At 31.0% G+C, this 13,131-nt stretch overlaps 1 protein-coding gene and 1 pseudogene across 1 annotated transcript; both read left to right on the forward strand.

The window, feature by feature from the left end:
- Positions 1–361: 361 nt before the first annotated feature.
- LOC123274731 lies at positions 362–4,389 on the forward strand (annotated as a pseudogene).
- Positions 4,390–6,158: 1,769 nt separating this feature from the next.
- On the forward strand, positions 6,159–13,131 carry LOC123274725 (protein argonaute-2-like; the record flags this gene model as incomplete). Its single annotated transcript, XM_044742460.1, is given in 9 exon segments — positions 6,159–6,608; positions 7,741–7,788; positions 7,855–8,187; positions 8,713–9,037; positions 9,113–9,483; positions 11,916–12,309; positions 12,428–12,767; positions 12,827–12,914; positions 12,979–13,131. Coding segments are annotated over 9 exon segments (2,355 nt in total), but the record flags the coding sequence as incomplete, so codon positions are not given.

A 13,131-nucleotide genomic window follows, 5' to 3' on the forward strand; every position in this document is an offset into this window, starting at 1 on the left:
AATTTCAATATCTTGTCTAGTTCAGTAATTACACCAAGTTGAAGTAGTAAAAACATTAATTTTTACGATTTTGAAAATTTCAAAATCCTGTAATTTCCAAATTACTCGCCCGATTAAGCTCATCTTCGAACTTAACCTTGGTCTTGATCGATGTTGCTGCAACAGGATTTCTTCCTGTTGTTGCACCATGGCTGCCTCCTGTTGCTGCAATAGGATTTTTTCCTGTTGCTGCAACATGACTGCTTCCTGTTGCAGCAACAATAAATTTTTTTCCGAGTAGTCAAGGACGAGGATCATCCCATAGACAAGATCAACCTCAGCAAGGTCAACAACAGGGAGGAATACCTCAACAAAGTTATCAATGGGGTCGTAGACCTCAACAATGGTATCAACAGGGAGGTAGACCTTATCAAGGTCAACAACGAAGAGGTAGACCTCAGCAAGTTCAACAACAGGGAGGAAGACTTCAGCAAGATCAACACCAGGGAAGAAGACCTCAGCAAGGTCATAAACAGGGAGGTAGACCTTATCAAGGCCAACAGCAGGGAGGAGCATCTCAACAAGGTCAGCAGCAAAGTGATAGACCTCATCAAAGTCAACAAAGACAAAGAGGGCAGACTGCCTGGGGTCAACCTCATTCACAACCACAACAGCCACAAGGACCTCCACCGTCAGTATGGGGTAAACCTGCTCAACAGGAACAACAACCGCAGCTGCAGAAACAAACTCCTCCGGAGAAAGACACCTCTGAAGTAGTGAAATCTATGGAACAAATGAGCGTTAGTTTTCAACAGTCATCGGGTAGTGTTGCTTTGAAAGGAGATGGTGCTCATGCACAATTAGCTGAGGTAAATTCTCGATAATATCAACCGAGTATATTTATTAAGATAATATATCTTTTTCTCGTAATATTAAAATTTATATTATGTTTTAGCCATTACGATCTCCGTCAGTTGCTTCTTCTGCATCAGGTGGAGATGTAGCTTCAGTTAAACCGGACAGTATAGTGAAGCTCAAGAAACTTCTAAAGTAAGTCGATCATCAAAAGATCGAATAAACAATTGATATGTGAGAAAATAACCAAATAATATTTTAATTGTTAGAAAGTTCCGGGTGGCTTGGACAAGAAATCGCTAACTGATCAAGAAAAGAATCGTCTGATGAGTTTGATTCCTAGAAGGAAAAATCCTCATCAAGCTGAAACTAATGGAGAGCGTATTAAGGTGATTACGAATATGGTACAAATCTTTTTTGATAAAAGCAAGTTCAAAAATACAGCTACCCATTACGATGTCAAATTTGATCCCGACAAGCCTAAATTTTTAAAAAGACTTGCGTTTAATAAACTTCGTGAATAACATTTTCCCGATAACTGGCCGGCGTTTGATGGACGCGCTAATGCTTATTCTGCAGGAGATCTTCCTTTTGGTAGAAGTGTAAGTACCTCAGAACAAAATTATAGAAAAAAATATATTAATTTTCTACAGTGTTATTTATTAATAATTATTCTAATGATAATAATGTACATTACAGATGACAAAAGCTGTCAAGGTCTCTAACAAAGAGTAGCAGCTTGACCGTGATGTTGTCATTAAAATAGATAAAGTAAATGTCATAGATATGTCATGGTTACTGAGAGTCGCTCCTGGATTTAGAGAAGAAGAAAGAAATCAAACATCTATCCAAGTTCTAGATGTTGTACTTCGTATGGCCCAGTTCAACCGAGCGATTCCTGTTGGGCGTTCATTCTTCCAGCAACCGGAATCTCAATCGTTTGATTTGACTGACGGTATGGAACTCTGGGTGGGAATGTTTCAATCAGCAGTTCTTGGTTGGAAACCTTATTTTAATTTCGATGGTACGTGATAATTAATAATTAATATTTAAAATTCACGTTAATGATTCAATACTTGGACTCAAAATCATTACTTGTAATTTTTTTTTTTGCGTTACTCAATCTCACATACTATTTGTGATGGGATTTACTATTAAAGAAAATATTAAATTTAATTTTAATAAATTTTTTACAGTTGCTCACAAAGCTTTCCCAAAAAATATCAGCGTAATTGATGCAATGAAAGATTTGTGTGCTGATCGTAAAGAACCTCCCCATAACTTGACCGCCAAGCTGGTTGAAGAGTATAAAAACAAAATGACCAAATTTCTCAAAGGTTTAAAGGTCGTATTCCAGCTGCCCGATAAACCAAATACTAAAAGGACTTTTGGAGTAAACGGTTTGGATAAACCTGCAGACAAAGCAGTTTTTTCTTTAGATAATGGGCAACAAACTACTGTTGCTACTTATTTCGCGGGATCTAAAGGATACAGACTCCAACGTCCTGACTTACCCTGTCTCTGGGTCGGGTCAAGAAATAAAAAAGTTTTATTATCACCAGAAGTGAGTACAAGAATCTTCAATGCATCTAATTATAAAATAATGTTTATAACTAATTATTAAAATTTGTTTATATAGTTGTGTACAATCGCTGCTGGATTGGTTACGAACCGGAAATTAACCGACAATCAGACTCGCATTATGATAGGAAAGGCTGCGAAATCCGCGCCAGATCGCATGAAAGAAATTAAAAAAAAACTGCACGCCGTAAACTTTGCTGCTGATCCTACTATGAGAGAGTTTGGTTTATCATTGAGTGGGGAACCTGAAAATATAATGATAAAAATAATATAATGATAAAAATACACGCGTTTCGAAAGGTGCTTGGAGTGCTAGTGAATTTTTGAATGCTCAAAGTATCCCAGATGGCCAATGGACTATTTTGAATCTGTCCAGTTGCTATGAAGGCATTCTCAGACAATTCGTTTCCATGTTGCAGGAATTGGGTAAATAATAAAGAATTGTAAATTTATTTAGTCACTATTCGATTGAAGTAATTTTTTTTTTATACCGACTTGAGGAAAGGATCGTGGTATGAGAATCGGAAGTCCACATACACCATTTGAAGTGTAACCACTGGCATTCCGCAATCCAAGAGACGTTCAAACACTTAAGGGTCTTTTAGACAATCAAAAAAATAAAGGAATGAAACTTGTAGTTGTTGTACTTCCTGGCTCTTCGGCCGAAGTTTATGCTCGAGTCAAACAGCAAGCTGAATTACACGTTGGAATTCTCACTCAGTGTATCAAGAAACAAACAATTGATAAGCGTATTATTCTGAAAAATAATATATCAACCGCTAATAACATTCTTCTGAAAATTAATGCAAAATTGAATAGAGTTAATCATACTTTCAGTACTGATTCCAAGTAATTGTAAATTAACATTTTTGATTTATTTTCAGATGATAAATAATCACCTTTACTATTTAATTACAGACCACCATGTTTGAAAGTACCGTCAATAATAATTGGGGCTGACGTTACTCATCCTTCACCCGATACGACTGATATATACCCTCCATAGCAGCAGTCGCCGCCAGCCAAAGTGACGACGTATTTAAATACAACATTGAGATAAAACTACAACCCGCGAGACAAGAAATCATTTTAGATTTAGAAGAAATAGTGTGCAATCAGTTGGAGATTTATAAAAAAAAAATGCTGGTGACAAAAAACCCGAAAGACTTTTTTATTACCGGTACTTGATCAATTTATTTTTCGGACAAATTTCTAAGATACAAATTCTAATTACTATAATTTAATTAAATGCATTTCAGAGACGGCGTGAGTGAAGATCAATTTCCTCAAGTGATACGTTTCGAGCTAGAAGCTATTAAGAATGCATGAAAAAAAATCTATAAGAAATATAAGCCCCAGATAACATTTTTGGTTGTTCAAAAACGTCATCACATACGTTTATTCCCAGCTAACCCGAAAAATTCAGATGATGACTGTGGAAATGTTCAAGCTGGTACAATTTTAGATACTCAGATTACACACCTTTCGTACATTGATTTCTATCTCGTATCTCACGCTAGTATTCAAGTAAATATTGCCAATTCTATTATCGCTACCTTCTACTTTTATTTTATAATAATAATAATAATATCAAAAATTTTTAAATTAAAATTTTAGGGTACTGCAAGGCCAACAAAATACCGCTGCTTATACGATGAAAATAAAATGTCCGAAGATGATATTGAAACCCTCACCTACTGTCTTTGTCATATATGTTCAGTCGGTGTACACGTTCTGTGAGCTATCCAGCACCCACATACTACGCCCATTTAGCAGCTTTTTGAGCTCGTTCTCTTATTAATGGGTAATTTTAACTAGCAAAAATATTGAGCTTCCATTAATTTAATTAATTCATATCTTTGATTGTATGTTTTCAGTGTAACAATCCAGATGGATGAACTCGAAATAGAGCATCAAGTGAAACTTAAGTTGAAGTCTGAATTGGTGGATAACAACCCCATGTTTTTCGTTTAAAATAATTTCTTTCACTGATTACAAGAGACTGAAATTCTATTTTAATATATTCATTTAATTAGAATTAAGATATTATATTATTTATGATTTTTCAAAGCTCTCGATTTAATTAGAATAGAAGAGCTATGGTAATATATTCCCTTAATCGTTACAAATAACTATAATATTTTAATCAAATTTTTTTTTTTTGAATAAATTTGATCAAGTATACCAAATCTTATATGTATACGTCAAATATCAATACATATTAATATACAAAATACAATCAAATGCTAATAATTTAATCCTCATTCCTTACAAATAATTATTGATTGTTTGTGTCATTTTTAATCAAACTATCTTCTTTTTAAGGATATATATAGTAAATTTATTTTTAGAAATTTTATGGTTTTTCTTGCAATAAGGTTTTTATATGTATAATTTACAGAATATTTATTGCACAAAGTATTAAAATATTTCATAGTTTAGCATTTTAATAAACATTATTCATTCTTCTAGGGTACTGCAAGGCCTGCTTAATATCACTGCCTACGAAAAGACAATAAAATGTCTGAAGATGACATTGATACCCTCACCTACTATCATTATCACAAATTCAGTATCTCTTGAAACACATAGATGTATTTACAATGATCTCAATATTTTTAATTGATTAATAGATATTTAAAAAACATAAGAGTTTTAAATGATTTAACAATATAATTGACACAAAATAATTCATAATTAACCCCTGACAAGCACACTGGGTAAAAAGTACCCACCCCAAAATTTTATTTCGTTATAATTCTTTGTGTATATTTAAACTTCGATAGTATTTTTATCTATTTTAATTGGCACTGATTAATTTAATATTATATCTATTTTATAGAGAATTTTTTGAGCTTTGATTTAAAAAAAAAAAAGTTCTCTAACTTTATTAGGGACCAAAAGATATTTGAAAATGAAATATGTTGGGTACTTTTTACCCTCAATGCCTAAAGAGGTATACGGTTTAGATGTGTGCTTGTCAGGGGTTAATTTCTGATCTATTGAGTAAAATTACTCTAGATTTTCTAATTTTATTTTTAAGTAGACTTATGCATGTCAATTGTTTTTAGGAAATCTATTCAAATGGATATTCTTGACAAGAAACTAAGAAACAAACTTTATGTTGAATCCAGAATTAATAAAGAACAACCCAATATTCTTTGTTCAAAATGTTCTAGCTGATTCTGAAAATGATTATATTTTTATGTGAAATTTATATGGATGATAAAAAAATAAAATGCTTAGTGTTGCTGGACAACAAATTTACATTAAAAATAAAAAATAACTTTTTGAGAAGACATATGTTACGCGTTTTACTATTTCCAATTATTCAATTCCCTCTCTTCAGATCACCATCGGAAAATCCAAATGCGACACGTATGTCTGATCGTTATCATTCTCGGTAAAAAGTGTACGTTTGCGCATTGTCACCAACATAGATCAATAAATATTGACTGAATACCTTGAAGTAAATATTTTGACCGTTATTTTGAAAGTTAAGAAGAAATAAAACTTACTTATACTTTTATTAAAAACATATTAATCAAAGTAAAATAATGTTAATAGTATAATAACATAATTTATTGATAAATTTGTACAATAAAGAGATTAAAAGTGAAATTATGATTATTTTTTTGGATTATTTTTTTACTATGTAGGACTACAGAACTTCTTTTACAAGTAACTTCATAACTGGAGTAGTATAGGCCGTTTAAATTATTACGTCAGTTCAACGGGGAAATTTGTAGTGTTAGGACTACTTTCGAGACTATTATTTGTTTTTTCTAAAAAAATTCTATTAAATTTATTTAATTAATTTATTAATATTGTTTTAAGAGAATTTTGTGATGGGAAAAGGCAAGTGAAGATGATTTTAAAATATTTTAATTATGCATGAAAAATGTCTTAATATCAAAATTCGCGGTTTTGTAGGAAAAAAGAAGAAGGAGAAGAAAGGACATGGAACTCACGAGCAAGAAGGGTCATCGCAGGAACAAGATCATCAGCAGCAGACGCAACAAATTAAAAAAAGAATTTTCAAAAAAAGAGATATTACGTGCGGGTTCCCTGTTCCTTTAGACCCTGAACCTCTTCAAGGTGTTTGGGTACGACGTAAAGGTCAACAGGGAGAAGATACCTTTGGTAATAAATCTGATAATTTTGCTCACAGAAAGACAGAAGAAATAAATAAGGTTCGTATTTACAGATAAAAAATTTTAATTATTGCATTCTTTATAGCGCAAGTTTTTAAAAATTTTACTATCACTGGTTAGATAAAAGAATCCAAAATACACTGAGAGAAAAAATTTCTTTTGAAAAATATGGGTATTCTTGTGACAAGAAATTATTTTGTTGGAAATTTTCAACAATTTCATTTCTTAGCTGAAGAAATCAAAATTTTTCTTACAGTAACTTTGTTGTTGGAAAAAAGTTTTCTAGATTTGAAAAAAAAAATTTTTATTTTTTCAGCTAAGAAATAAAATTGTTCAAAATTACCAACAAATTAAATTCTTGCCATAAAAATGTTCATTTTTTTCAAAAGAAATTTTTTTCTCAGTGTAATTGAAAATGTTAATTTTCAAAAAGCAAAAAAATTCAAAAGTACACTGAAAACAAAAAAATTGGCTTGAATCAAGACAAAAATTCTTGAATCAAGTGAAATTTACTTAAACCAAGAAAAATTTCTAAGCTTAAAAATTTTTCGACTCAAATCAAGAAGATCAAGTTCTTCAAACGTATTTACTTGCTTTAAGTGAATTTTTTTTTTCGTGTATTAAAATTATTCAGAAGTATTGAAGAAAATTTAAATTTCATTATTTTCAATACTTTTTAATTCGTTTTTTCAATTAGGAATTTTTCAATTTAACTTCTCCAGCTAAATTGAAAAATATATTTGATTTAAAAGTTCATTTAAGTATGTGTTATATTTGTACGATAGAGCACGGCTTGTCACAACAATAGGATACACAACACTCGACAACGGATCATCAGAAGACTTGGTATATTTATTATTTCCATGGTTCTGAGGATCACGTTTGAAGATGAGTTGATTCAGTTGTTTAGTTTGATAAAGTCGGCAATTGAATATTTTTTAAAATCGTATTTTTCCAGTTTCTTCTAAAAATAATCCGATAATGTAATCACTCATTAATTCTCTACTCTGTTAAGTGATACACGCATATGTTACTTTACAAAAAAGTGTACTTATCTATTTGATTAAATTTTTGTTCGTTTTTTCGATTCAACACATCATAGACTTCACAAAGAAATCAACTTCTATTTTGTCTCCTAAATGGCTTTTTTTATTGTAAATTTACCTTTCAGCCAGTACAAGCAGCTTCTTCAACTGAAAATACTCAGGCAGTAATTAAAGTGAGTTCAATTTTATAAAATAATAAATAATTTAATAGTAATAATTAAATAATAAAATATTTTCAGGCTGGACCTTCAGGCGTATTAGACAAAAAGTCTTTCACTGAAAAGCAAAAAAATTATTGGCTGAGTCTTATACCTTCTAGAAGAAATTTAAGCAAAGGTGGAACTCAAGGCAGATCTATTAAAGTCTTTACAAACATGGTTCAAATTATCTTCGATAGTAATTTCAAGGTAAAGGCTACTCATTACGACGTTAAATTCAGCCCAAACAAATCAAAGATGCTGAAAAGAATTGCTTTTGAAAAATTGCGCATAGAAAAATTCCCGAAGAATTGGCCGGCGTTTGACGGTCATGCCAATGTTTATTCCGCTGGTGATTTACCTTTTAGACACAGTGTAAGTACACAGAACAAAAAAATTAACTTGAATCAAGTAAATAACTTTGAAAAATTTTATTTTTTTGATTTGAGTAAAAAAATTCTTAAACCAAGAAATTTTGGTAATTATTTACAAGTGGGGTCAACCCATGTTAGCCTATGTTATTTTTTTTTTATCCAATTGATCAATTTTTTTTTAAATTGTTCGTTTTTTTATCTACTTTTCAAAAAAAAAAAAAATATATCAAAAAAAGATAAAATAGAAATTTTATCCAAAAACATGAGAGCCAAAATTTTTTCCAACTTTTAAAGGCAAAAAAGCTCTCAAAATCTTTATTTTTTCCTTTTATGACATTTTTTATCATAAATGCGCCGTAAAAACAAGCAGAATAAAAAAAAAACTTGTAAATAATTACCGAAATTTTTTTTAGTTTTAGTAAATTTTACTTGATTCAATCATTTTTCGTCTTGACCAAAGTTAATTTTTTTTCTAAAAAAAATTAAACATTAAGTATTGTACTAATAACTTAATTTTTGTGGCCAGATTACTCAAATTGTGCAAATAACCAATGAAGAAGTTTACGAAGACTGCGCTATAACAATAACAATGGAGAAAGTCAACGAGATAGACCTTTCATGGCTTCCAAAAGTGTGTGTAGGCTTCAAAGCAAAAGACAAAGACCAGTCTGCTATTCAAGTTTTGGATACGATCCTCCGAAGCGCTCCTTATAGTCGTGCGATTTCCATAGGTCGTTCGTTTTTCCAATACCCTCAATCTCAGGCATTTGACTTGGACAACGGCATGGAACTCTGGGTCGGGATGTTCCAGTCAGCAGTTCTTGGATGGAAACCTTTCTTCAATGTCGACAGTATTTGTTACTTCAAACTTCATAATTTAATTACTTTTTTTATTCTAATTCTGATGACACATTTCTTTATTTTAGTTTCTCATAAATCTTTTCCAAAAGCGGTCAGTGTAATGGAAGCAATAAAAGAACAATGTACAGAGCCGAAGAAACCTCCTCCACAAGAGTTGACCGCTGAGATGGTCTCCAAGAGCATGGTCAGGATCAATAAGTTTCTCGAAGGAATGAAAATTGTTTTTCAAATTCCTAACAAGCCGAGTAGTAAAAGAAATTTTAGTGTAAACGGCCTTGGTTTACCTGCAAAAGACGCGAAATTTATGCTAGACAATGGTCAAGAATCTACTGTTGCGAATTACTTCCATCGATTAAAAGGATACAAAATACAACGCGCGGATTTACCTTGCCTTTGGGTTGGTTCGAAGCAGAAAAACGTTCTCGTTCCTATTGAAGTGAGTTCAAATACTTTTTCAACAGATTTTATAATTGATTAATTAAGGGTGTAATGTAATTGGTCACTTTCGAAAATTCGATTTTTTTTACATTTTTCGAATGTATACACTGAAAAAAAAAATTAACTTAAATCAAAAGAAAAATTCTTGAAGCAAGAAAATAATTTTGAAGAGTTTTATTGTTTTGAATCAAGACGAAAAACTATTAAATCAAGTAAAATGTACTAAAACTAAAAAAAATTTTGTAGTTTAAAAATTTTTTACTCAAATCAACTAGATGAAATTTTTCAAAATTATTTACTTAATTCAAGTAAATTTTTTTTTCTATATATGTATTTAAAAATTCCCGGAGATGTGTTAAATGTTTCGGGCGACAGCTTACAGATTAAATTTTGGTAAGATTTTTTATGATTTTTTATTTAGAAAAACTTAAAACGCGTTTTTTTCAATTTACGTTTTCACGGACGGCTAACACGATTTCTTCAGAATCAGAGGGCCGATTATTCTGGAATTTTAACCACATATTCTACACATAAATAGTCACAAAATAGAGTATCATCATGTTAAAATATTGATTTTTTTTTGTTACAAAAAACAGCGAAAAAAAAAACAATTTTTTTTTGTTTTTGTTACTTAAAATTAACAAAATTCGTTCAAAATTAATATCACTAGTCTATTTTGTAGCCATTGTCATACCAAATCTAAAACTTCGGTTTTTTTATTCGGATAAACCGTTGCCAAGATATTGTGAAATAGCCGACTTGCCTCCAAATTATTGCGTTCCGTTTGAATACGTAATTTAAGACTTAATTTATTATCCCTGCACTGTAAAAAATTTGCGGAGTGAACGCGGAGTGAATGAAGAATGAATGATTTTTAATTGATTCACTCCCAGCGGGAGTGATATTTACTCCGAGAAGGAGTTAATTTTTATTAATAATAAAACTCACTCCGCATTCACTCCCAAAATAAATGAATTTAGAAATAAATAAGTTTTTGTAAAGAAAATATTTTTATAAACCCTTTTTATATTTAATTATTAAAAATTTAATTTATTATTTTTTATAATATTTCATTTTAATTATTATTGTATGTTTTTATTTATTTTTTTTTTATAAATTAATTATAATTAAAAATTGTCAAATGTCTCAACAATAAAATTTAAAATTTTTTTTTTATATTCAATATCTCAAATAGTTAATAAAAAAAAATATGTAGATATATATATATAGCGGACCCGACAGACGTTGTCATGTACACACGTCTTAAATTTAGAAATTTTAGGAATGAGCCTGTATAGTTAAAAACATCATTAGTTAACAATATGCAATGGGCATTCTTCAATAATTAACATTTTCGTAAATATAAGCCCATTCTGATTTTATACTCATCAAGAGCTTTCATTTGAGTACCCACATGCATTTTTGATATATTTTATATATTTATATATTTCACAAATACCATATATATAAAATATATAAAAAATGTTATGTGGGTACTCAAATGAAAGAACTCGATGAGTGTAACATCGGAATGAGCTTATATCGTTAAAAACATCATTAGTTAACAAAATACATTATCACTCGTTAATTATTAACATTTTCATAAATATAAGTCCATTATGATTTTATACTCATCGAGACCTTTCATTCGAGTACCCACATGAATTTTTTCATATATCTTATATATATATATGATATTTATAAAAAATATATGAAAAGTGCATGTGGGTAGTCAAGGTCAACAACAATTTATAAATAAAAAATCTATTAACCCTTCAGTACCCTCGCTATGAGAATTTTTCTCACGCAACAACATTCAACTTATAGGATGTCGCTGCAGTGCAAGTGAGACACTAAAAAGAACGTGGGTACTGAAAGGTTAAATAAACATTTTCCCGTGGACTGAATTGTGAATCTAAACCATTCTGGAATCCACCGGAAGACACACAAAAAATTTCATTAAAATCGGTCCAGCCGTTTAGGAGGAGTTCAGTGACAAGCACACGCACAGAAGAAATATATATATATATATATATATTATATATATATATAAAGATTAATTTTGAGATTTTTTTTGTAGAACGAAAATTCATCCTTATTTTATTTATTTTAAAAACTCCGAACGCGGATGTTTTTCGGAGTGAAATTCGAAATCACTCCGAAATCACTCTGAAATCACTCCGCAAATTAAAACTCCGGATTCACTCCCTACGCGGAGTGATTAATTACTTCACTCCGGAACTCCGAGTGATGGGAGTGAAATGGGAGTGAAATTCACTCCCGATTCACTCCGGATTTTTTACAGTGTAACAACCTTTCTGAACATATCCTTAATAGCGAGCTCACGAGAAATTCCAAAAAATAGCCTATTTTTTTAGTCGACGAACTAAATTACACTGTTAATAAATGGTTCATCTTTTTTATTCCTAGCTTTGTACAATTGCCGCTGGTAAGATGGTCACTAGGAAATTGAGTGAAGAACAAACGGTGAAGATGATGAAAGAAGCTGGTAAGTCTGCACCAGAAAGGATGGGAGGTATTAAAACTGTTTTAAATTCAATGGACTTCAACAACAATTTAACGATGAAAGAGTTTGGAGTTTCTCTCACTAGTCAACTAGAACAAATAGATGCACGGGTACTGGAACCACCTTCACTTAAGTATAAAGATATAAAAAGTCTTAAAGTTCAAAAAGGCGTTTGGCGAGCGGGTAAATTTTTGGAAGCTCAGAGTATCCAAGATGATTGCTGGACTATCTTGAATTTATCTTCGGAATGTAAGGAAGAAGAAATAAGGAAGTTTACTTCTGTGCTACAAAATTTTGGTAAGCGTAAAATTTTCTCAAGACTGAAGATTTGTTTTAATTTTTTGAATTATTTAGTAATAATTTAACTATTGGAGAGTTAAAAAAATAAAAATGGTAATTATGAATTTATAATTAGGAAAAGAAAGTGGGATGATAATTGGCAAGCCTCGAACTCCGTTTGGCAACATGCAAATTCAAAGCGCTCAGGATATCAGAGTCCTTATACATTATCTTGAGCAACAGAAGAAGAATCGATTGAAGCTAGTAATCGTCGTAATTCCCAAGTCTCCAGCAGATGTCTATGCTAAAGTAAAACAAACTGCAGAATTGCACATCGGTATACTCACGCAGTGTCTTAGGGATCTGACGATAAGTAAAATTGTACAGAATACAGACAGGGCGACAACAGTAAATATTCTTCTGAAAATAAATTCAAAACTGGACGGAATCAATCATACATTTGTTGCGGGGATTAAGTAATTTATTAAAATTTTTATACTATTACTTTCATTAAATAAAAAATTTTTTATTGTAGACCTAAATGCTTGGAAGGGGCGATTATTTTTGGTGCTGATGTTACCCATCCATCGCCTGATTCCACTAACTCACCTTCTATTGCAGCGGTAAGTAAGTTGGTAATTTAACTGATAGTGATAAAAAGTTATTAAAATTTTTTATCAAAATCAGGTGGCGGCCAGTCAGAGTACTGATATATTTAAATACAACGTCGTCATAAGATTACAACCAGCCCGTCAGGAGATTATACAACATTTAGAAGAAATAATTTACAATCAGTTGAAAATTTACACTGAATCAAATGCTAGAAAAAAGCCTGAAAAA

This window comes from Cotesia glomerata, unplaced genomic scaffold (assembly GCF_020080835.1).
Source record: "Cotesia glomerata isolate CgM1 unplaced genomic scaffold, MPM_Cglom_v2.3 scaffold_66, whole genome shotgun sequence".
In the NCBI taxonomy this organism is placed as follows: Eukaryota; Metazoa; Arthropoda; class Insecta; order Hymenoptera; family Braconidae; genus Cotesia; species Cotesia glomerata.